Source organism: Mangifera indica, chromosome 5, assembly GCF_011075055.1.
Source record: "Mangifera indica cultivar Alphonso chromosome 5, CATAS_Mindica_2.1, whole genome shotgun sequence".
Classification (NCBI taxonomy): domain Eukaryota; kingdom Viridiplantae; phylum Streptophyta; class Magnoliopsida; order Sapindales; family Anacardiaceae; genus Mangifera; species Mangifera indica.
In genome coordinates this window covers 14909848-14935937 of record NC_058141.1, presented here as the reverse complement: position 1 = coordinate 14935937, position 26090 = coordinate 14909848, and the positions used below count along the sequence as shown (strand labels likewise).

General features: G+C 32.8%; 4 protein-coding genes across 6 annotated transcripts; 3 read left to right on the top strand and 1 right to left on the bottom strand.

Moving 5' to 3' along the window:
* The first annotated feature begins 2215 nt into the window (after window positions 1–2215).
* Window positions 2216–5481, top strand: LOC123216876 (UV-B-induced protein At3g17800, chloroplastic-like). The gene is made up of 2 exons (XM_044637509.1): window positions 2216–2664; window positions 4472–5481. The coding sequence occupies exons 1-2, from the start codon at window positions 2303–2305 to the stop codon at window positions 5280–5282; spliced, it is 1173 nt and encodes a 390-aa protein (XP_044493444.1). The 5' UTR covers window positions 2216–2302; the 3' UTR covers window positions 5283–5481.
* A 1129-nt stretch (window positions 5482–6610) lies between these two features.
* Window positions 6611–10055, top strand: LOC123217218 (chloroplast envelope quinone oxidoreductase homolog). The gene is made up of 4 exons (XM_044638053.1): window positions 6611–6825; window positions 7421–7562; window positions 8562–8653; window positions 9229–10055. The coding sequence occupies exons 1-4, from the start codon at window positions 6619–6621 to the stop codon at window positions 9916–9918; spliced, it is 1131 nt and encodes a 376-aa protein (XP_044493988.1). The 5' UTR covers window positions 6611–6618; the 3' UTR covers window positions 9919–10055.
* Window positions 10056–11106: 1051 nt separating this feature from the next.
* On the top strand, window positions 11107–20243 carry LOC123216645 (serine/threonine-protein kinase MHK). 3 transcript variants are annotated; one of them, XR_006502263.1, is made up of 18 exons: window positions 11107–11308; window positions 12377–12742; window positions 12841–12919; window positions 13487–13555; window positions 13672–13761; window positions 14842–14980; window positions 15091–15193; window positions 15355–15407; window positions 16242–16308; window positions 17815–17923; window positions 18014–18079; window positions 18198–18266; window positions 18342–18402; window positions 18507–18611; window positions 19124–19158; window positions 19267–19331; window positions 19795–19870; window positions 19959–20243. XR_006502263.1 is itself a non-coding variant. In XM_044637137.1 (18 exons), the coding sequence occupies exons 2-18, from the start codon at window positions 12735–12737 to the stop codon at window positions 19960–19962; spliced, it is 1179 nt and encodes a 392-aa protein (XP_044493072.1). In that variant the 5' UTR covers window positions 11108–11308; window positions 12377–12734; the 3' UTR covers window positions 19963–20243. The 3 variants fall into 3 exon arrangements, 2 of the variants coding, with proteins under 2 accessions (XP_044493073.1, XP_044493072.1); XM_044637137.1 differs by having other exon boundaries at window positions 11108–11308; window positions 19286–19331; XM_044637138.1 differs by lacking the exons at window positions 19124–19158; window positions 19267–19331; window positions 19795–19870; window positions 19959–20243 and adding an exon at window positions 18959–19111.
* Window positions 20244–20829: 586 nt separating this feature from the next.
* LOC123216390 (anthocyanidin-3-O-glucoside rhamnosyltransferase-like) lies at window positions 20830–22337 on the bottom strand. Its single transcript, XM_044636808.1, has one exon. It carries the CDS (start codon window positions 22335–22337, stop codon window positions 20949–20951), a length of 1389 nt encoding a protein of 462 aa, XP_044492743.1. The 3' UTR covers window positions 20830–20948.
* Between the last annotated feature and the right edge of the window lie 3753 nt (window positions 22338–26090).

The following is a 26090-nucleotide window of genomic DNA, read 5'->3' as shown; positions in this document are numbered from 1 at the left end:
GGCTTTAAGCATGTTTATCGGTAAAACCCAACTACTCAGAACCCAGATGCAAATTCATTAGCACCCAATTGGCCCATAAATGGAATGTCGTCCGTATGGCAAAGTAGACCAGTTACAGACTTACAGTACCAAGTTAGGAATCAATGTCAGCGTCAAGTTCTCCAACATTTCAATCAGATTACAATTAGGGCTAAAACGTAATTTCATTTAAAAACTTCGCTGCTGTTATTTGTTGGGGTTGAAAGGGGTGGGTGTTCATCTAGCGGTGATTCTTGCTTTAATTTAATATCGATTGTAAAAATAAAGAAGAATAAACACTAATTTGACAAATAATTGCAACGATTTTGATTTATTTTTTCATACCTTATTGTAAAAGAGAGTTTTTGTCACATAAAAAGAGATTTATTTTGCTTTAGTCCACTAATCTCTTATAATTAACACTAATCTTGAAACTAAAAACTTTATATCAATTTATAGATTTGAATGCGGGTCTAGTAAGTTCTGAAGGTTTCAACTTGAAATTTTGCCACACTTTGTTATGCGCAAAGGCTTTTACAGTGGAATACTAACTTATTAAAAATTTAATTTTTAGTATCACATAGCTAATATTACATGATGTCATTTTTAAAAAATAAAATAATTATATTGACACATTATTATTTTAAAAAATATCACAAATACTTTTAAAAATTTAAAATTTTTTATATATATTTCAATTATATCTTCATTTTATTTAAAAAAGTGTATTAATTAATAGTGACAAAATATATCGTATTATATAATATATTTATTATATAATATTAATTTGATATATCTTATAATATATATTATTTTTATATTATATCATATCATATAATATTTATATCATAAAATATTGACGGTATCCTGTTTTGATTGTTTTAGAATTGCAGTTGTTTATTCATTAATTAGCCATCTTCAACTTTTAATGGTATTCTGTTATTTAATGATATCTAATACAACTAGAGTGAATTGTATTTTATTTTAGAATCAAAATTTTAATGAAAAGATTACCTAAATTTAAAGCACTATTAAATATATTAAACATGTTTAGAATAAATGATTAAAGACAACTAATTAATTAATTCGCCACTGGTTTTAGATTTAGAACTCCATCCAGGTGTCAAACATTATCTTTTATCAATGGCCAAAGTACCCTCTCATGTCAGTTTTTATTCGTTCACTTTAAAATTTTTATTTATTTATTTATAAGTAATTAAATTTAATAAAATATAAACTATTAAAAATTTTATTTTATTTTATTTTTAAATCTAAAAAACTAATAATTTTTTCTATAGATCAAGTTTTTAAAAAAATATTTCTCTCTTAGGGTTTGGTTTTCAAAACCCAATGTCATCTCTGATGCTTCTTCAACGATATCTCTTTTCTTTTTCTTCGGCGGTCGTTTCCTCATTGTTTTTCCTTTTGATCGATGGTTCTAAACTCAATAAGAGAAGATGTTTGGTCAGGAAAGACGAAAAATCTTCTCTTTGATGAAGACAAAATCTCTCATCCTTGTCAGATCTCATTTTAGTCTTTTCTGATGAAGCTGAGTTATTTCCAATATCAATCTATGTCATTTAAGCTTCCAAATAAGAGAATCTTGACCATTAGAGGAAGAGAAGATATCGAGAAATATTCGTCATTGACGATAATGTTAAATTTGACATTAAAGATATAGAAATTAAACCTTAAGGGGAATTGTTATTTTTTTAAATTTGAGTTAGAAAAAACTTGTAGTTTTTAAAATTTAAGAAAAGAAAAAGAAGATTAAATTTTAGTTTATTTTTAATATTATAAATAAAATAATAATTTTATTTTTAAAATTATTAATTTTAATAATTTTTAGATAAATATTTAAAATTTTTAAAATTAAAAGCTGGAACTAAGATAAGGAGATATTTTTGGTAGAAATAAATCCTTTCTCATTCTGGATAAGGCTTAAAATAAATAAGTTACCTTAATAATTACGTCATATTTTGATAAAAAAATCGTCTACTATAACAGCCAATTGATACCACCAATAAAAATTTATCAATCAAACATGCACCTAACTTTGCCCATGTGGCAATTTCATAAACGTGAACATGAGAAAAAAAATACACCATAAACCACCAAATTGCAGCCTCCCACCATTTTCGTATTCCTATCAAAATCAGTGATCAACAAAACTACAAATAAAGTAAACCCTTATCCAAATGCCATATATTGATGACTGACTCAACTTCCAACTAATCCTATCATTTCAATTATTGTTTTTTCTTAGGGCCACCACACACTGTTGATGGACTATAGTTCCTCCCTTCACAGGACCACCCGAACGCTGCCGTTTTTACCTTTCGCGGTAAAACCTAAAGCCCCCCATTCCTTACTTACCAATAATTTTACTGGCCGGAGGTCCCTCCATCGGAGCCTCGTTGTTGCGAGGGCGGGGCCTAGTCACTGTGAGTTCAGTAGTAGCCCGTTGAACACGCCGATCGAGTTGAACTCAGCGGCCGGCAAGTTTTTGAGCAGCGTCTTGCAGAACCAACGGCAATTCTTTAATGTGGCGGTGTCTGATGAGTTGAAACAGTTGGCTGATGATCGTGACGCGGCCGTTACTCGGATGTTACTGAGCTCTGGCTCCGATGAAGCTTCACTTCATAGGTACTATGTTTTTTGTTCATGTGTTTGGAGTTTTTGTTGGTTCAATTGTGATTGATTGTGTGTGTTTGGCGCTGATGAAAATGGATTAGTGTACTCCACTTGTTAGAGTAACTGGGTGTTGTTGTACAGAGTTGTTCTGGTTCCGCTTAAGGTGGTGATTCCTGGTAAGTTATGATTATTGTGTCGGTAAGTTCGATTTATCTTATCTCTAAAAAGCTGGTGGAGCTTTTATTATTATTATTTTTTACTTCTAATTGATTTCATGTTTGTCTATAATAATTTTAATTTATTAGAGTTAGGTTTTTTTTTAAGGGATAGAACACTGGATCAATGATCATTTTCAACAACTTATGCATTATTGCATAATTCGCTTCACATGCAGTACAGTCCCATCTCTTCTACTGTAAAAATTGAGGGCATTCAGAGAAAAAATGATTTCTTTGAGAACTAGAAAATGCTCCTCTTTGAGCAGTCTCCAGGAATATTATGCTTTTCACTTGAATGAACATCCAACCATGGTTTACTGTATAGGATACCCTAAAGAGAATCTAGATGCTCATAGGTGATGCAGAATATAAGGTTAAGAAGAATTGTAACTCCGAAGCGTGCAGAAATTTTAAAATAAAGAGGAAAATTAAATTAATTTCTGGTTCTGAACCAGGCTTTTGACTTTCTATAGATTCCTTAGATTTCATAGATCTGTCCTCTATGTTTTTAGTGGAGTAAAGCTAAGTCAGCTATACAATGGGTATAATTTGATAGATCATGCTTGATATGATTAGCATGGTTTTCTGAAGCTACCATTTGATTTCACTGATGTGTCTTGGATTTTTATAACTCCTATGAGTGTGCTTGAATGGAACTTGATGATAAGATATGTGAATGATGTCTATATCGGTCCATGGTGTAGTAATGGAATCAAGTTCCAGACATGTTTAGATGTTAATCCCATGCTAGAATGGAATCCACTGTAGGATTATTGTGTGAATTTTATACCCATGACTTTTCTCATACACAACCCTTTTCTTAAATTGCGAGAAACCAAGCTATTGTCACTTATGTTTATGAACCTAATAATTATTTATTATCTGCTTTAGAATAGCTCTTTCATATATCATTTTTGAACTGTCAAAAGCTCTTGCATCTGTAGCCATAACGGAGTTTGAGTGGCCAAGAATTACCAGGACATTTGGTTTTCCTGGGTGCTGTAAAGTAATAGATTTCAATTATGTAGGATTGTAGGGTCTATGCTCTCTGATTTTAATGTTGAGCTGAAAGTGTTAATGGTAAATTCACTTATGCCTTTTGTGTGAACCATATATATATATTTTCCTGTTCTTTCAGTAACTTGAAACTCATTGATTGATTTTCTTCTATAACCTTTTCAACTTTATACCATTTCACTTTATATAAAATTGAAACCTGAGTTTCCTAAATTGTTATAGGCTTTCTTTTAGTTTACTTACTATGAAGTTGAACTTAATAGGCGTTTTTGTTACTCTATTATTGCATGAATTGTGAATCTTAAGGTAATAAAAATGATCACTAGTTGAGGGGGGAATTAAATGTCTTAGCTATGCTTGACATGGATAGTATTGGGCTGTTAATCTGCACCAAGCACCAGGGCCAATGTTACTGTTCCAGTAACCTCAAAGTTTAGCAGCTTGTTTGCAAGCTTTTAACAGATTAGAGTAGATAGAAACTACCATTGGAACTTGGAACACCTTGTTGGCCTAAATAATTTCATTTTAAAAGTATGTCTGTTGTTATTTATTGTAACAAAGCTTTTTTGTATTTTGGATGCCAGAAGGATTGCCCAGTCGAAAGAACATGAATGCCAAACTGCTGTTGAAGATGTTATGTACATGTTAATATTTTACAAGTTCTGTGAGAGCAGAGTTCCCTTGGTACCAAAGCTCTCTAGATGCATCTACAATGGCAGACTAGAAATTTGGCCTTCAAAGGTTTGGGAACTAGAATCCATTCATAGCCTGGAGGTTTTGGAGATGATAAGGGAACATATCTCTACTGTTATTGGCTTGAGAGCTAATTCCAGTGTCACAGACAATTGGGCAACGACTCAGATACGACGACTCCACCTTGGTCGTGTATATGCTGCTTCAATCTTATATGGTTACTTCCTTAAGTCAGCTTCATTAAGGCATCACTTGGAATGTAGTCTTGCATTAGCACATCAAGATCTTCATGTTAGTAATAGGAACTCCCTTCAGCTCCCAGAAATGTGGCCAGGTGGAATGAAAAATATTGTTTTTGGCCGCATTAACAATTTACAATCTGTTGCTTTGGGTCAAGGGTCAACTAAACTGGAATCAAATCGAGAAAATTTGAAGTGCTATGTCATGGGGTTTGACTCAGAAACCTTGCAGCGATGTGCAAAACTGAAATTTAGGGAAGGAGTAAATTTGATTGAGAAGCACAGCCTTGCACTCTTTGGGGATGAAAAGGGTTTGCTTGTGACTGATGAGGTGATCTCGACGTCATTTTCAAGCCTGAAGAGGTTGGTTTTGGAGGCAATTGCCTTTGGATCTTTTCTTTGGGACACAGAAGAATATGTGAACTGTGTATATAAGCTACAGGAAAACCGTTCAGAGGGATAGGTAAACTATAAATAAAGGTTGAGGTGGTTGTTTTCTTGTACATGGAGTTTGGATTAGATTGTGAGCGCTCAGTGATTTCCGGTTTCTGGTCGAATAGTGTATATTGTTTAATAAATAATAACACTTGTAAAATCAGTTTCTACCGGTATTTGTTTGTAAATTTCATGTCATCAATTATTCCATCGTTCAGTTTGATTAATGTTTATCTTAATCGCTCATTTTCTTTTGTTGTGATGATTGGTGTCTTTTCCAGTTATGATTGAGGAAGATTTCTACAATTGTTAAAGAAGTAGGAGAATGGAATAGAATGAAAATGGTTCATCAATTGGGAATTTATATATTGTTGGGAAGTTCTATTTCTTAATTTATTGATTTTGATTAATATTTGTATCATAATCATACCACGTAATGAATTTTACAGTTTTATCTAAAGCCTATAGATATTGGTGCCCATGCCTGCCTGCCTGCCCTGCATACTCTTAATTTGCACGTAGGAGAATGAATTTCGAAAGAGGCATACCTACCCATCCCATCCCATGGCTTCTCTTCAAAATAACGACACACGTGTATCGATGAGGGTCAAATTTTTGTTTTTCCATTCTTGCTAAAATTTAATGGATTTCGAAGAAGGAATAAAGAATTGCTGTTATCTTAATTTGATTCATATAAAAATATAAGTTATAGTATGTGTACAATTTTTATGTACAAATAATAATATTTTTTATGTAATTAAATAATTAAAAATTAAATATAAATTAATGTTTAATTATATAATGATATATTATTATTATTTATATATAAAATTATGGATAAAAATTATATCCATAATTTTATTATAAATTATATATATTATTAATTTGAAAATTGGCTGAAACATTTACTTTGCTTGAGAGCTTTTGATTTTAAAGAAGTAAAAAAGGTAGAGGGGCTTTGATGTCCTAATAGTTTATAAGATATTTGAAAAACAGTGCAATTATTCTGTTGGCCTTCAATAATCAAACATCGTGACTGGTGAGATATTCATTAATGATGATTAAATTAACATGTATGGTACATAATAAAATATTTTTATATTAAAATAATATTTTATTAGTAGTTAATAAATTTAATATATATATATATAATTATTATATTCAATTAATAATAATAAAATAATATAAATATCTTTTATTATAATATTTTATAATTTTATATATATAAAAACTTATTATTTAAATTACCATTTATATTACTTTTCATTTAAAAAAGTGATGATAAAGATAAATTACTCTCCAAAAGGCTAAAATGCTTTACATACCAAACTTATTTTCATCATTTTTCTCACCCACATTATTGCATGACAAGAACTCGCCACGACGCGCCTATCGTAATTTTAGTGCAACGCGCCCAGCCACTTCTAGTGAACATTACGAAGCCACGCCAGAAAAACAGTGGTTTTATCCTCTCTGCCTCTCTCGCTTCATCACCTCTTGCAATGGCTTCCAAGCTTACCATGCACGCTCTTCAGTATGATACTTATGGTGGAGGACCCGCCGGTTTAAAGGTTTTTTTTTTTTTTAAATTAATTATATTATCTCTTTATATTTGTCAGGGTTTTTTTTTTATATATTAATTTTTCAGCCATGTGTATTTGAATCTGCTCTTATCCCAACCACGAATGTGTTTATATTTGTCTTTTCGATTTGATTTTGTGGAGTTAGTAAATCAAGAATGAAAAAGAGTGAATGTTACACTAAAGTCAGAAGTGATGATTCATTTCACCGTAATTCTTTGTTGTGTAGTTATTGTGCACTGAATTTGCTCACTTGACTTTGAAATAAGGGGCTGTTAATTTTTCTTATGAGAACATTTAGTTGACCTTAGTTCTGATGTTACGGAATTCATTTGGAATTTTTTGATTGGCGGAACAATCTCATTCTTTTGATTTTCAAATGTTTTCTGCAACTGAAATGAAAGAAAAAATTCGACTTTCCAACATAAAACTCATTCAAACAAGTTTCAAGGTTGGCTTGAAATATTGATATATGTAAACATGTTTTGCCCATTTTCTTCTTAGGTTTATACATAGATTAAGAAATCATCAAATCCACTGTTATAGTAATTTTCAAGATAATGACAATGATATATACCTGTTGCAGCACGTTGATGTACCAGTTCCCTCTCCAGAAAAAGATGAGGTTTTGCTGAAACTGGAAGCAGCTAGTCTAAATCCAGTAGATTGGAAAATGCAGAAGGGCATGCTGAGGCCTTTTTTGCCTCGCAAATTTCCTTACATACCTGGTAAATCTATTATTCCTATGCGGTGGATCTTTGACAAATTCTATACTTATGCCAGGTATCTATATGTATATTATATGTATGCGCGCGCGCACACACACATATATATTATATGTATGTACGGATCTTAGTTATGCTTCAACTGTGATATGGATTTTGGTAATCATTTTTTCTTTTTCTGTTTTTAAATAGTGAGTCTCTGTAGATTGTTGTAAGTGCATTAGTATCTGCTGAAACAAAATGGTGCAATTTTCATTCCATTGAAATTTTGATTTTTCTTATGTTTCAATTCAATACCAGCACAGCTTTGAATTTTCAGACCCCCTCGGCCTTCCAGACTCCTACCTGCAGTGCTGTGCTATGACAGCTTTGGAAGCTTTGTGTTGTATCATGCTGTCTCTGATTTGATATTTCTTTTTCTTCGGTTATGTCTGACTTGCAGCAAATCAGCCTTATTTCAGCTACGCTTCACTTTTTTATTCACTTGTAATTGTTTGAAGAACAGCTGCATCTTCGCATACAACATATGCGTTTATGCCACCTCAAGATCATAAATCTTGAAAGAAAAACTTAGTTGTTGGTATGACATTTATATTGTACTGAAATCATAGTGAAATATTGCCAACTCCAAACTTGTATATATCCCCAAACTAAAATTTTGGCTTTTCCGTTATGAAGTTTGGATATATTGCATACAAATATGATTTATAAGGTTTGATAGTTTTTGCCCTTTGTGTGGCTGGCAAGCACTTTTGCTAACATCTAGTCTACTTTCACGAATTTTCCTATACAAATACATTTTTTATGTCTTCTATCAGGAAAAAAAATTGCGCTTTTATGTTTCTTTTGTTTATTGGGTTTCTATGTGTATTTCTTTTGGTGTCATATTGCTTTTCAATGTGTACTGTAAATGATGAGAAACAATGACCTGCAGTTTTATTTTATATTATATTAATTATTATTTTTATTTGTTTGGGCTGAGGAGGTCTTTTTTTGGAACAGCGACTGATGTAGCTGGGGAAGTCATAGGTGTAGGGTCAGAAGTTAAAGATTTCAAAGCTGGTGACAAAGTTGTAGCTATTCTTAACCACCTTGTATGTGCTCATTGATATACTTAGGCTTAATTTTTGTCTTCTATCAACTTTTGAATTATTTAACTTGAGCTTCAAGGTTCATTTTCTACTAGTTAATAATTAACATTGAAATTCTGATTGTGAAGATTTGGGCAACTGGTGATGACATCACATCATCAACCTTCCTGATTCTGGTTCATTTAAAAAGAATCAGTAGTAATCATCTTTCATATGTATTGTTTAGGTTTTTTGACCGGACTGTTTCCTCTGCTTTACCCTCTGACTTCACGTTTTAACATTACTATTTTTATTTAGAATCTGATTTTCCAAAAAAAAAAAAAAACCTCTTAACCTCATGCTGTTCTAAGTGGACAATTCAGGGTGGTTTGACATAAAATAATACAATTATTTAGCGTGTTTGGGCTTAAGAGGAGATGTTGCACCATTAGCGTGGATGCAAATGGGCTGCTGCTTTCCAATTTAGGATATAAAAAATTGCCCATCTTGTATTTCACCTATACTATATCATACTTCAATTATTTTGATCTCACAAATCATTTTGTTTCTGTTTTGAATGTCATGTTACCTGATGATAGACTGGAGGTGGACTAGCTGAATTTGCTGTGGCTAAGGAAAGCTTGACAGTTAGTAGGTCCCCAGAAGTTTCTGCAGCTGAAGGTGCTGGCTTACCTGTTGCCGGTCTCACTGCTCACCAGGCCCTCACTCAGTCTGCTGGGATCAAGCTTGATGGAAGTGGCATGGAGAAAAACATTCTGATCACTGCTGCTTCAGGTGGTGTAGGTCACTATGCTGTTCAGCTGGCAAAGCTTGGAAACACGCATGTGACTGCCACTTGTGGGGCTCGCAACATAGAATTTGTCAAGAGTTTAGGGGCTGATGAGGTTCTTGATTACAAGACCCCTGATGGAGCTGCTCTAAAGAGCCCATCTGGTCGAAAATATGATGCAGTGATCCACTGTGCATCAGCCATGCCCTGGTGTACATTTGAGCCAAATTTGAGCTCAAATGGGAAGGTGATAGATATCACTCCTGGACCCAGGGCGATGTGGACTTTTGCCTTGAAGAAACTTACCTTCTCCAAGAAGCAGCTGGTCCCTTTGCTCTTAATACCAAAGAAGGAGAACCTAGATTTTCTTGTTAAGTTAGTGAAGGAAGGGAAGCTTAAGACAGTGATCGACTCAAAGCATCCCCTCAGCAAAGCTGAAGAAGCTTGGGCCAGGAGTATTGAAGGTCATGCTACTGGTAAGATCATTGTGGAACCTTAGGTGAATATAATTAGCATGGTATTGCAGTTTTTTATGATCTAGTTATGATTTGTGTGAAGTATATGAGCATGGCATCTGGTATGTGAATGTTCTATATTGCTATTTATTTAAAAAGAAAACGCTTGGTTGGGAAATTACATCTCGTTTTGCTTCTTGGCACAGAATCTCTCATCTCACTAGGAAAAGATTTGTCTTTATCAACATCACGCACTCAATCTGAGACGAAATTGTAACCATGTATTTTTAGGTGATGATTATGAGCCATTGTTAACCAAAGACAAACATATGGGCAGAAAAAAATTAAAACTCTTTTTGATAGCATCATACTGATGATTCAATGGATAATATATTTATGAAATAGAAAATATTGACGGAGAAAGATACATGTGACTAAGTTTTCATAATTGAGATTTAGACTAAAGTTTTATTATGGATTCTTTTAACCAACCAAATTAATAATCTCTTATTTCACTCTGCATGGTTTCAATTCAAGAATTAGAGGTCTGAGGATTTGGTCAGCTTCACTAAATTTTAAAAGACATAAATATTTATGTAAAGGTAGTACTATGTGTATAAATTATAAACACAAATAATAATACGATATCATATAATCGAATATTATTTTATCTTTAATTTAAAATTATCTAATCATATAAAAACATATCTTCGTATATGTAATTATTCAGTAAAAGATAAACCCTTTTCTAAATTTGGCTGGCACGTGCCACCCAAAAAAATGGAGACACGAGTGTTTGGTACTGCTTTGTCATTAACAGCCGGTTCGGTTTTCAAGCGATCCGCTTTGGATCCAGACCCAATTCTCACGCGCTGCAGGTCAATGACCCGAAATCTGAACCGCATCAACCACACTGCATATCAGACAAACCAATAACCCAGGGTACCAGAAGAATTTTTCATTGACGAAAATACCCACTAATCATCTCTTTCCAATTCTTAAATACCCTATCTTTGTCCAATTACAACAAGCTACGCGTCATCCTTATCCAGCAATTCGGGTTAATGTCGTCAATTAAATTTCCCGTAATATCCTAGTAGTTGAAGGATATTTCTGTCATTCCAAACTAAATACTAATTTAACACAGTGGGGACCACCTACCTTCCCCCACCACAACCAAGCATTTCTTCGTTTCAATTTAAAAATCAATTAAAATATAATCTGTTTTAATATTTTAATAAATTATACAAATTTATTTGGTTTCTTCTCCTTCGCTTCTTCTGCGGAATCCTCTCTCAGGCCTTAGCCAGTGATCTAAATTTCTCTATCCATAATTTTTTTATACTTTTTTATCTTGTTTTGAACGAATTTGCTTATACATTGTTGGTGATCTATTTCCTGTGATCCTTTATTTTCTCCTATTAAACATCAATGGTGAGCCCAATCTCAATCGATCTCTTTATTGTTTCTTAATGAAAAATATATCTGTTAAGTTTGTTTATGTAGAATTTTATTTTGATTTTGGTTCGCAGCCGTCATTTACTTGCTTATTGGAATGCAGTTGGACTTATAGTTTTATTTCGTTTCTTTGTTTGCCTGCCGATAAAACGGAGAGAGAAGAAAAAAAACCCCTTGATTTTGCGTTGCTTTAGCTAACAAGATTAAAAAATGAAAAAAAAAGGGAGATAGTAATTTAATTTTGGTGAGTCTTCAGTTGAGTGTTGAAATTCTGTTTTACAGTTTTCTTTCCTCTTTTCCTCAATTTCTCGATCACCAGATAGAGCATTTATATTTGACTGATGATTAATTCCGGTCTGTTTGTAATTGTCTGATTATTTTACTGCTTTGATTAAAATTTTCATTTCTTTAGAAGAGAAAAACTGAATTTATGCTTAAAAGGTGAGAATATACACACCTACATACGCACGGTTAGATTGTTTTATATCTTATTGCAATTTTTTCTTAATTCTCGGATTTGGATTTATTATGTGTTTTGTTTTTGAAAGTTAAGTGCTTGAATTGTAAGTCTGTGGTGATGACGTGAGTTGTGATTTAATATCTGTGGTTTTAATTTTGAGAATTGGCTTTTTGATGCCTACATGCCGCGCTTATGATAGAACTTCTATCATAAGCTATGCTAAGAAGGATTTTTATGGTAATTTTAATTCTTTCCATTTATTATCTTTTGAAGACTGAAAAAACAGAAACCTACACTGAAATCAGCCAAAAACGGCGTCCTTGTTTAAAAGTTATCTTCTTCTCCATTTCTTTCTTGTTCAAAGGGAGGGAGGGCTTGCTTTGTATATTCATTCTTATCTAGATATTTATTTGTGCAAATTAGATGTTTCATTGTATGTAATGGAACTAAATCTTTTTCAGTCATATTTATGTATTTTATGAAGCAAAAAAAGGATATAAAAATCTTTCATAAATTGTCCTTTTTTCTTCTGTTTCTATACTGAAGAATTTGGTTTTTACAGTTTGTTTGGTCTGTTTTTGCAGCTCTGCCCTAGTTTTTGAAAGATGGGCATTAGTGAAAATGGATTGTGGTGCTAAATTAAATTGGGCTTCTGCTGGTGTTCTGGTGGGGGTCATATAGGCTGGTTCTTTTTAGATGATTCAAACTGATTGCAGCTTGTAGAAGCTGCACATAAGAATGTTGATAAATTTTTGGCTGATATTCAATCACTCTTACAATGAAAAGTGGATTCTGTTCAACATCTTACTTTTCAAGCTACAGTTTAGCACTAAACAGCATATTCAAGCTAGTAAGCGACATTGTGTCGATAGAGTAGACACCTCTACGTGGAGGTTATTAAAAGTTCATTGACAAACTCTGTTGTCATTTGAAACAAATAAAATGGAAAGGTGAGTTGCCCTTCAGTGCTCTGGATTGAACAAGATTGTTATCTTTTGTGACTATTATTGTGTACGTTTGCTGATATTCCTATATTTTTTTTCTATAGGTATAAAATTTTGGAAGAACTTGGAGATGGTACTTGTGGTAGTGTATATAAGGCTTTCAATGTTGAAACTTATGAAATTGTAAGGAATTTTCTCAGTGGATTGCTTTTTAACTTTCATTGTTCTTGTTGTCTTCCTGGTAATTTCTTGCTTATCTGTCTCTGTTACCAAACTATTTCCTTGTCAGGAGCATTTAGTCAGTATATGGTGACTTTGTATTTTTCTTTGGAGCACCTGCTTTAGATCACTCAATTTTATTGTGGACATTCGATTCTATTGTTATGTAATGCTGTGTCTTTACTAAAAACATTCCAATAAAGTGACATTAGCTAGCTGTATCTTTGTTGGTGAATGATTATTTTTCTTTTTCACTGGGAAAGGAAAATGGAGAAAGGAGTATTAAATCTTAAAAAAACAACTAAATTGGCTCAACGGCTGCATATTGTGTGAAAACATCATAGATATGATGTATACAACTACAATGCAAATATCCATTGTTTCACTTTGGCATCTCATAGATTTTGTGGAATCTCAAATATTCATCATTTCACTTCTGATCATAGATATTGTGCCAACTGTTGTTAGAAAGTATAATTTGTCATATTTTTTTTCTTTTCAATATTTTATGATGTTGTTCTCTGCTACTAGGTTGCTGTCAAGAGAATGAAGAGGAAGTTTTATTTTTGGGAAGAATGCATGAATTTACGAGAAGTTAAGGTATGTATTCACAAAGCGATATTCTAATGCACGGTTTCTGGAAGGGTTTTAAGAAATCAACTTCCATGGATTATAAGTAATATCCAAAGCTTTAAGAGTAACTCTATTTTTGGCAGGCCCTTCGTAAAATGAATCATCCCAATATTATAAAGTTGAAGGAGGTTGTTAGGGAAAACAACGAACTATTCTTCATTTTTGAATACATGGTAGGTGCTATTGTTTCAAATTTTAAATATTTTTACAAATATTTTTTTGTATACTTTATCCAACAATGTGTCAAGCTAGGGTATTAACACCTCTTCAGATGCTTGTACGTAACGAGCTATTGAGAACATGAAACCATAGCTCGTGTGTTTTTTTTTTTTAATAATATCTAAATTAACACTTATTCATATAATTTTTTATTAGGAAGCTGAGAGGCCACTCAACTGAATTTTTTTGGCTCAGGATGGATCTAGATTCTTGGTGTTTTATTAAATTGCAAATCAAGATTCCTAACTACCAAAGTTGGGGGGGGGGGGGGGGGGGGGGGGGGGTGGTATTAGTCTCTAGTTTATTAACCTCCAAGGGATTTTAGGTATCACAGAAAGACCTTAAAAAAATAACTTTAGATTATGAAGTGTTTTGGCATTCAATAAAGTTAGGTAAGATGGCTATTGCTAGACTTAATAGCCATCTTTGATCTAGCATAAAGATATTCTTATGAATACAATTGAACAAGGGCGGCAATTTTTCTTATTTGATATCTCTGATAGAAATAAAGACAAATCAGTTTCCAAGAAAATACGGGTTTCTAGAGTTGGGCTTTCATTCTCTAGATTTTCTTACTATGATTTAGGTCATGCTCTCTGATGCATCATTTGTTGCCTTCTAAAATAATGAAATTGGAATTTGGTGAAAATTGAGGTAACATGTGTTTAATTGGTTAACCCCCCACCCCTTCAAATCTAATGTAACTCATCCAGGTAAGTGTGTCAGTCTGATTTGATCCCTAGATTTCTTGAACAACTATTATATACCATAGTGGCTAAGCTAACTATTACCATTTGGAATTTATGTTATTGTTTAGCATGAATGTCAGTGCATTGTACAGTTATAACTTGTGTTTTTCTTAGAGGAATTATTTTGTTTATGATTAAAAAAATCTTACTGAATTATCGTAAATAGAATTGAAAATTGTCCTGTTTAATATTGGAAAGCTATATTGTCTTCTGAGAGTGATGGTTTGATGAATGAGCACACACCCATTGTTCCTTATTACCTAATTTTGCACTCTGACTTTCCAGGAGCATAACCTTTACCATCTAATGCGAGAACGGCAAAGACCATTTTCAGAAGGAGAAATAAGGAGCTTTATGTCTCAGTTGCTGGAAGGACTTTCTCATATGCATAGAAATGGCTATTTTCATCGGGATTTAAAACCAGGTAAAATTTGTCTTTGACCTAATATTTTGCTTTTGTAACATTAACATTGTCATGTCACATCTCCATAGAGTGTGTTGATTTATTAATCAAATGTTATTTCCTTTTGAAAGAGAATTTGCTGGTAACAAATGACTTTCTCAAGATTGCTGACTTTGGGCTAGCTAGAGAACTGTCATCAATGCCTCCATACACCGAATATGTTTCCACACGCTGGTGAGTCATCTTTTTTTGTGTCATCTAATTGAATTTTTGTGCCCATACCTGTGTATCAGTGTGCATGTGTGTGTATGTATGATTTCATTGGCCTTCCATTATTTAACACTCTTTTGTGATTGTATTTTTCACATTTCATGAGATAAGTAATGATTTACCAGGTATCGAGCTCCTGAAGTTTTGTTTCAGTCCTCATCGTACACTCCTGCAATAGGTAAAGAGTATATCTACTTTTTGTTGGTTATGGAATTTTTTATTTTCATATTATTAATTTTCAACTACTCTTGCTAAGTGGCAGGGTTTGTAACCAGTTTGGTTTTCTGACTTGAACCCATTGATGTATTGAGATGGGAGATTACATGTTAAAACTGAAGTTCTGTTAGCAAAGCCTTTAAATCTTTCTCCTTCTATCATCTACTTTTGAGTATTAAATGAAGCCACTTTTCATTTTCAATATAACAATCATGATTTTTAGATCTCAAATAAAATTGTCAAGTCACATTAACTATTAGATATCATTGCATATGTGCAAGTGAATTAGAAAAGGAAAAAGAAATCCAATTTTATTATGTCCTTTAAAGGCGATTTAGTATACTTATCAGTTATGGCTAGGAATCTTGATCCTGTTCTATAAGGACTTAGATGGAATTCTAAACCATGGTTTCTTTTTTTCAAAAGTTGAGGATGCTTCACAGGCATTTTGATTGTCCAGGTGACTTTGAGCATATTTTATGGTTTGATTCTTGAGTTAGAAGCAAGAATCTGGATGATTTCTACACTTTTTTAATTTCCTTTTTCCATCTGTATGTGACAGTACACACATGCATTACTTTTTCCTTGTTTTTTTTTCTCTATTTATATGTATCTGCACCTGTGCTTTTATGCTGTTCTAATCATTTCTCAGTTGAACATTTTTAGGTGACTCAGGTAAGACTACATATTTGCTAGGTCATAATCGATTTATGTAACATGATTATATGATATTTATATATATATTCTGGACTCATTCTTTATCACTTGAAGACCAACAATTGAGAGAATTATGCAGATATGTGGGCTGTTGGTGCAATATTGGCTGAACTTTTCACATTTTCTCCTATTTTCCCTGGTGAAAGGTGATTCAATTATCATAATGCTTTCTCAAGTTTTTATGCTTAGGTGTTGATGGGAAATATTTGAAGGCAGTTTTTTTCAATGTATATATAAGTCAATTATCTTATTCTTTAATTGTTGTCCCTTCCCGTATGTGTGTGTGTGTGTGTGTATACATATATTATGTGAGCAGAATTTTTCCCTTAGTAATGGTACCTCGGGCAGCACTTATTGCCAGGTGGCAACTTCTTGATGTGAATCTAGTAGTTCAGCAACCTAGCGCCTTACCACAAAACACGTAGACAACTCACGCTAAGAGCATGTAGATAACTCACGTCGTCTAGACAAGTTTACCTGTGTAGTGTAGGTGCATGTTCTCTGAGCAAAAGAATATTTTGAGCTACTTAGTCATGGTCATGTGTCTACCATTAAGTAAGTTATTCCGGTTGTCGAAGTAAGCAACTTGGTATTTGTCAGCCATGTTAGTTGTATCATATTAAATGTAGTGTTTGAGCTAACCAAACAAACATGTATCACATTTAATGGAAAACACCTCTTTTAACGTTTAACGATCTTGACGGTACACATACTCTCTCAATCGAACAGACATACAAGCTTAGTGAAGACTCCAGGCATCACGTGCCCCTAAGTGGCGACAACATCCTTTTGTTTTAATTATATGAACCAAAAACAAAGCAAAAGAAGGAATCTTTTGGATTGATCTTTTGAAACGACAACATTGTCTTAAGCTCACACAAAACACATTCTCTGAATTCTATCCAAAAGATTCTTGATCACTCTTTGCAATTGTTCCCTATGAACAAATTGTTTAAAAAAAGGGAATAACACTACAGCGGATGTAGATTTTGCTCAGGCAACCAAACCACTCAAAAATTTTTCTCTTCTTTTACTGTTTTATTGTTTTTGCTAATTACAATTAAACAGTTTAATCTACGGATAGTTATGTAATTATGCTATATTTAAATTGGTGCAACTAAATGCCTCAACATGATTGTCTACTCCCTAATTGTTTAGTGTTGTATTTCTGATATCGTTGCAAATTTGATTTTTTTTTTTTTGTTTGGGTCTGTGAACATATTTTTGTGCTAGTGTGTGCAGTTACAGTCCACACCTATCCAGCATAAGATAATGTTCAGATTTTCTCCTGCTTCAGAACTCATTAAATGGATGTACATGAATATAGATATTGACCTATAAACATATGGCAATTAACTTTAAGAATATTCCCGAAAAGGTACAATAAATGATTGTAGGATCTAATATCTTGTCTCCTGCATGCTCTGTATGTGGGAGTGGCTTTTTAAATTTTCTTCTTTTTTTTTTTTTTTCATATCCTGATACTTATTTGTTTTACTACCCTTGTATGCTGTTTCTATTCATTCAAGTTTTCTAAAATTATGGTAAGTGGAATATGTTCAATTCAATGATTAAATTTCATTTATGAAAACGAGAAATCTAGCATAGTTCTTAAACTTCTATCTTATAGGAACCACTTTCTCCCATGGCAGTGAAACTGATCAGTTGTACAAGATATGCTGTGTTCTTGGTGCTCCAGATTGGACTGCTTTTCCTGAGGCAACCAATATCTCTCGATTAATCAGTATCAGTTATTCTGAGGTAAGATCTTGGTTGTACCATTGGTTCGTTTTTTAGATGTCTCTTTCTGCATTTCCCTCAGTATCTTTAATTCTCATTACTTTTTTATAGATTTTGCCCATTAACCTCGCTGATATCATTCCTAATGCTAGCTTGGAAGCTATTGATTTAATCCAGGTGTGCTGTCTGTACATTGTCATTGTATAACTAACTTGAATGATTAATCAATTGTGACTTGCTTTTTCCTTCATTAATTTTGCTTAATTGACTTATGATATTTCTTGACTGTCAACAGCAACTTTGTTCATGGGATCCATTAAGGAGGCCAACTGCAGATCAAGCATTGCAGCATTCTTTTTTCAATGTAATTAGCTTTCCCAACTGTATCTTAAGTTTATTCTTGCTCTATTAGCTCAATTTTCTAACATGTGCTTTGCAGATGGGTACATGGGTTCCTTACCCCCTCCATGATCCACTTGAGCTCAGGCTAAATAACATGGGTAAGTTATTGAAGTTCACAACTGGTTTCCATAATATATATGATCTGGTTTCTGGTTTACTTCTTTGGGCTAAATAAACATTTTCCTCTGGTATTGTTCGACAGGAGCTACACCAAATCTTGAGCTGAATCTGTGGGACTTCGGCTCAGAACCTGATGACGGTTTCCTGGGCTTAACATTGGCAGTAAAGCCCAGTGTTTCCAACTTGGGTAAATATTGTTTTACCTGTGATATATATAGTTTTATTGAATTGTTATGTTTGTCTAGTCAGGGATACAGATGGTGCTGGAGCGTGTAAAATCATTTTTTACATATATTATAATTCTTGGATAAAAACCAAATTGTGCATATTGGAGGCTAAAAGCAACAAAAAAGAATCATCCTCATGAGGAATCACATCAAACTTATTAGTTAAATGACACAATTCCCAAAGAAAAGAAGTGGATGTTCTTTATAGGTATATCACCTTGTAGAATTCCATTTTCAGCCCTTCTTTTGTAGTATCTGTAACTACTTTCTGCTTTTAAGCTCCTTCAATTAAAGCCTTTGTTTGCAGAGTAAGTGCGTCAGATTGTAGTATTACCAGTTCAAAATTCTTCACTGGAGCCAAGGGCTTTTCTTTGTGTTTCTGGAGTCAATAGGCTCCACTAGAGTTGATTTTAGACTGAAGGACTTAAGAATTACTTTTATTAAGGTTCTGACTCAGAATCATCTTCTGCAGAAATGGTGCATAACACATCTCAAGGCATGGGAAAGGTGAGTTAGAATTGCTGTATTCTGAACACACACAAACAGATATATGCACACACATTATTGAATGATATTTTTGTACTGTGAAACTGAATATTCCATATTCTGAAACAGACTGAACTTCATGATGCAGGATATACTGTTTTGCTCTGGTCTTAAAGATCATTCAGATCAGTCAGGTAATGTCTGTTTCTAATAACTCCCCAATTGATCAATGAATAAGAATGCTTGGTGCAAGAATAAATTTGATGATAAATTTAGTCTTAGTTCTTTCTGCATTTAATTGGAAAAAAGCTTTTATAAAGAATGTTTCACGGATAATCTTTTAACTAGTTTTGATGGATATCACTATTGTGATGATTGAGGAAATTTTGTAGTCTTCTTCAGGATTCATTTCCTGCTTATTTTAGACTGAAAGATACACTTTGGAAGGTGAGCCTAATGGGCAGAGGATAAAAGTTTGCTGTTTCAAACTTTACCTGTAGCATTCCTTGTCCATAGACATTAAGTGCAGGATTCATTTAACTTTTGAGAGTCATGATAGTGTATCAGTTCTAATCTTTTCCTGAAAATAGAAGAAATTTCTTTTACATCAAATTTTTCATGATGGCTACTTATGGATTATGATTTCATGTATAACAGTTTTCTGGTCACTACTTTCACCCGGTGAAAATGGAATTCGTCCACCAGTTCAGTCTTCCTTGTCTCTGTCATTCAGGTTAGTTATTGTTTACTCTGCATACAATTGCCTTTGTATAGTTGGTCTGTTCTTGCATTTTTGTGATTTTTTAATTTCCCTTTGGCAGTTAAATTGAACAATTGGCTGTGTTTACAAATGCATGATCACAGCCTGATTGATATTAGATTGTCAATTGTTGGCTGTGTCTTCCCCATTGCAACAAGAACGGTGCCTTTGACCGAGATTATTCACGTGATGTAATATGAGAGACCTGTAGAAAATATTTTGTAATTTATTTTATTTGTTATTTGTAAAGGGTCAATCGGATTGTTTGCTGACTCCGCCGAGCATTTGTTTAGGTAACCACAAATCCTGGAAAAAGCTTCTATAAAGAAAATTTCATTTTCCCCTCTCTCGGACGAAAGGACTGAATTATCAAGGTACAAGGAAAATTTATGTATTCAGGTGCTTCGGAACATAGATAATTGATTTCAATCTAAACAAAAACGAATATGGGTGGTAGGAAAAAGTGTTTTTACGTTGGACAGTAATCATTTTCCAAAGTAAAATTTAACGTTCATAATCTTTTTAAAAATACAGAAATGCCATCTAACCCTCGCGTCTATAAATCTGTCTCAAATTTATGAATCTAGTTCAGGGAGAGGGGAGAGTCTATGTCTCAACATAAGTTAGTGTGAATATTGTGGACATAGGTATTTTAATTATTGGGATGAATCACATAAAATCCCAATATCAATTTTTCTCTTTATTACGCTTTCATGCTCACATCCCCATAGAAATTTTCAAACATAAGTAGTAAACTTAATTAGTATTCTCAAGTTTTAATTGCTATTACCGTAGCTAATCTTATGTAAAGCTTTAAATTGTGTATGCAAGTTATTAATGTGATTCTATAAGTAAACTGGAACATACTAAAGGCACTAGAATTAGGAAAGATATATGTTAATGTTCAGACGTTAGATTTCACTATTTCAGTCTTAAATGAAACTCACATCACAAATGTGATTTAATTTTATTGCGAGCTCAAACAGGGATTTATTAAGTACAAAAACAGATACAAGATAAAGAGTACGAGACAACAACGTCATTGCTACGATTAAACAGCAAGAAGCACTTTGAGTTCCTTCACCAAATCTTCAATATACTTATTCTGAATCCCCTCATTCGAAAAGAATTCTCTCCATTTCTGATGATTTCCTGCAATAGACAAACCCGGCTCCTTGTTAATCTCCACCATTACAGTTTTAACAGCCTCAAATATATCCTCTTTGTTAAAATGCCCATCCTCTCCTCTTCTTTTCACCTCCACCCCAGCCCTCAGTTCCCCAGCTATGAGCTTGGCGTTGAAGAACTGGTCACCTTTAAAAGGCAAAAGAACCAATTGGCAATCATTCATTATAGCTTCTATCACTGAAGTAAATCCTGAATGACAGACATAACAACCAACACTATTATGTGCTAAAATCAGCTGTTGTTGCACCCACCCTGTGTGCACAATTCCCCTGTCTCTTACTCTATCAATGAACCCTTCTGGTAGAGCACGGAGCAACTCAGTTTGGGCATCCACATTAGCAGGAAAATTTAGGACCAGAATAAATGGTAACCCACTGAGTTCCAAGCCCAGAGCCACTCCATTTATCTGGTCATCATTGAGAAATGTTTCACTGCCAAAGGAGCAAAATATTACTAACTTTGTGGCAAACTGACCGAGCCACTTAGCCCATGTCTCTTCAAGCTCCCCAGATGGTGCCTCTGGGACGAGAGGACCAGTTAAAAGAACCGGCTTTTGAAAAATGCTTCTCTGGAAATCTACGTACGGGCGTTCTATTTCATTACAGGTTTTTATGACAACGGCATCGCAGTTGTTTAGCCCATCTAAGACTCTGTCATAAACACAAGGGCCGCCGAAGTTCATGAATACGTATTGGAGGTTTTTACCCTCAAACTCTCTGAGAGAGGTAATGGAAGTAGCAGGAAACCCTGTTGGAGGCTTAATTAGAACATCGGTGGAGTGGTTGTTTCGCCTTTCAGGGACCATAATGTAAGAACCTGTAAGGGCGGCAAAAACAGAGAAGGAAATTGATTTGATGCCAAATTGTGAGGCTAGGTGAGGTAGCCAATTTTGTGCAAAATCAAAGAAGACAAAATGGGGTTTGAGTTCCGATAAAATAATCTTGATTTGTGGTTGCATGAGATCTATGGCTAACTTAACGAGTTCTGCCATGGCTGGTGTCATATCGGAGGTGATTTGTAGATCAGGTGGGAGACCTTCAACATGTGGGATTGAGAGAGGAATTATTTGGGCACTAGGATTGAGCTTCAGTGTGTTTCTAATGCGTGAAATGTTACCAGCAGCTGACAAGAAAGAGATTTTGATTCCATGAAGAGAAAGCTTATTAGATAGTTGAACGAAGGGACTTATGTGACCAAATGCAAAAAATGGGAACATCACTACGTGAAGTGCTTCAGTTGATTCAATCGCCATGGTTGATCTTTGAGCTGCAATTTAATCTTCTTCTTGTTCTCAAATAAATTTATTTTTTTACTATACGGATTGGATACGAACCGAATTGAGTCTGAAATCTCTTTGATTCGAATAAAAAATAGTTCAATTTGAGTTTGACTCGAATTCTTCAAGCCAACATAAAAAGTGATTTTAGTTCAGTTCAAATGAAAATGATTATATTCAAATTTATAATTTAAATTTATAGTTCAAATATATGATTCAAATTAATGGTTTGAATTTGTAAATCTTTGACAAAACGACATGATTTATTAGTTACTTAACATAATTTAAATTGAACCACAAATCAAGTTCAAATTAAATTGAACCATCTACCTCACTATGAGTCAAACCAAACCGAACTCTTTTTAACTTGAATTTTGTTTAGTTTCAAAAGAAGTTAAACCTCCTAACTCGAACTTTATTTAAATTTAGACTAAACAAATTTAATCTGAATTGAATTAGATTTTGAGGTTGAGTCAGTTCAATTTGAGTCTAGTATTAACTAGAGTAAAGAAATAGAATTAATCATATCAAATAAATCAAACTCTAAATTAAATGATTAAACTCATAACTATTGAATAAGTAAATAAAAACTTTGATCTTTAAATATTGTTTGAGATGACTTACCCAAAAATATAGACCTTACATTTGATCTTTAACTTTTTGGGTGGTTGAAAAGTGTCTCTTTTGATGAGAATGGGAACATTGAAATTTAACAAAAAGTCCCCCAAACTCCCAATCATTGCGAAGTAACAATAACCAAGCGTAACATCATTAAATTTTGTGCAATAAGAGGACAAGTCCTTCATTTTCAGCATTGAGTCGCTCGAGGCCCAATTCCTTGTTGGATAATTGAGGGATCAATTATGGCAATGTCGTCCTTGTAAATTCTTTTAATAACCATTGGTCCCTAAGGTTTGCAAATGCCATGATAAAACCAGATATAAATAAATATTATAGTTTATTTAAGGCAAAAGTTAAGGAAGAAATTGTTCATTTCCCGGTATTTGAATAGTTCTACTCCCTATTTCATCTTAGTATTTGAATATTCTTCAAGATTCTAGTACTCTCCAAGATTACTATGACTTAAACCAAAAATTGAGGATGAAATTGTCATTTTCCGATATTTTATCGGTCAAATAAAATTGAGAAGGTTAAAATATAGAAGAATAAATGAAGAGATAATAAATCTTAAAATGGGTCAAACAAAATTTAAAAGTTATATTTAAATTTTTTTTAAAATTAGAGAAGGTTAAATAAAAATTTAAGTGACCTATTTGAATATTTTTCAAAGTTATGGGAATCAATTGACTTCTCTTCACCTTTTGTAGGTCTACCTCTGTACTCCCCTATTTAATATTCCATATGAATCATCTTTTCAAATGAAATAAGACCAAAACTCTATTTCCCATCAAAGGTTTTCTGAAATTACAAATTCTTACCATTTAAATTTTAAAAAATTAAAATTTCATTTGTCATCTATTTTCATTAGTAAATTTCATTAAGTAAAAAAATTAAATTTTTTTAACATATATAGTGTTTTAATTTAGGGTTTTATAAACCCAAAATCTAAACTAAAACTTAAACCCTACTTTAGAAAACCTAGTGTAGTGCTTAATTCAAATAAGAGGAAATAATATACAGCATAAATGTGCCTAATATATTATAAATACTAGTGCAATATTTAATTTTCTTATATTTACTTAATAAAAGTTTAAAAAATGTGTATGATAAATTGAAAGTAGTATATATATAGTTCGGCAAATTAACATAGTCGATAATATGACCCTTAGATTTTGCATTAGTTCAACCAATGTATCGTAAATAAGTAAATAAAAATGATACCCCTAGACCCTAAATTGCATTAGCATGTCTTGATTTAGGGTTTTTTAACTATATATGAAAATAAAAGATGAAAAATTTTGATTTACATTCATAAAATTTGAATAAATTCAATTATGAATTCCAAAAATGATTATAAAATTATTGAATGAACATTGAAAAATGTGTATATTCGAAATCTTATATTTCTATGTTTAGATTGTGTGTATTAGAAAAGTACATGACCCCCTTTAATTTAAAATTCTTACTCTTACATCCCATTATGCATGGTATTTTTACATTTGCTCTATATCATGCATGGTAAAATTACCTTCACCCCCGCTATGCTAAGTAAAATTTTAATTATCTCCATAGCATATTACGCATTGTTGATTTCTAATAAGCTCCAAAATTTTTGATGGTTATTGTAATTTTACATAATTTAGGGGGTTTAATAATTTTTTCAATAAGCTATATATTATCAAAATGCTTAACTTACCCAAAAATCAATTTAATCTCCTGCAAATACTTTCATACGCACTTCAATATTAACCATATTTACAACGAAATTACCAAAACAAACAATAATCATATTCACAAAATTCAGCCTATAAATTTTAAAAAATAACTTCTTCTAAAAAAATTTGAACCTCAAATAATTGCACAAATTATGTATCACGATTTTGTGTTAAAATTAATCCTAATAATAAGATGTAATTATCTTTATTGCTTAAATTCATGTTTTAAGAGTTAAGAGATTGATAGGATTGTGGTTAACTTGTTTTTTGTTGAAAGGTTGAGGGTGAGAAAGAAATTGTACTTAACTGAGTGAAATTGACTACATTGCTATAAGATTAGAGTTATCAATATTTCAGTCCTTCAAGTTTAATTATTTTAATTTATTTATTTTTAATATATAAATAGTTACATATTTATATATATTATTATATTATTAAATATTATTTTATCTTTAATTTAAAATTATTTAATTATATGATTATATATATATTAAATATGTATTGATTTATATATTTAAAATAAATATATATACATAATATTACTTATATATAAAAAATATATATATTGTATAAATGATTTCATCAAAATAATTTATCTAAATAATATTTTATTAAAAATAAATAAAATCATAACCATAGGCCATGATTACGTCAGAGTGCCACTATTGGGCTAGACGCCCTGAAAGGCAAATCTGGACCCTGGCAACCACATTGATTGGCATAAATCTTAGAGCTCCAACGTAACTTTACGGGCAGGTTTCATATGACATAAAAAATCCTTGAAATGCAACAAAGTTTCATGGAGTGGGCTGTTTATCGCAATTGGTCCAATTGTTTCTGCCATGCTAAAGCCTGACCAACTCAAACCAGATTGTAGTTTCGGCCCAACCAAGATATCAAGCCCATTCAAATTCTACTTTTTTAAGTTAACATAGATAGAATAAGGCCATAAAAAAAGGACTGAAGACAAATTAAATTGAAAGCCCAATCAAATCTAATGGACCAACATTGATCGCCCAATTTCCTTCTGGATTGAATGCCTCTTCCGGATGAATGAATTACTCTTGACTTTATTGTCGATCCCACGTCAACCGTGGCCAATTTATTTTTAAGCTTGTTATTCTCCTCAAGACCTTCTATGAGTGTCGCCTCTAGTCAATTTGCAGTCTGTTTGTTCATTGCAACACTTCTTCTGAAAATGGATGAGCTTGCTCTACCTAATCAGCCTGGATTGCAACTTGCAACAATCGAAGTTCCTTTTCAGCACGCTCTTTTCTTTGGCTACAAGTTCAAGCCGTAGAAACTCGAATCTTACTTAGCCTTGTGACTCTGCTCCAAATCAACCAACTTCTCCTTTATATATGTGAATATGTGATATGATAGGCAACAATCT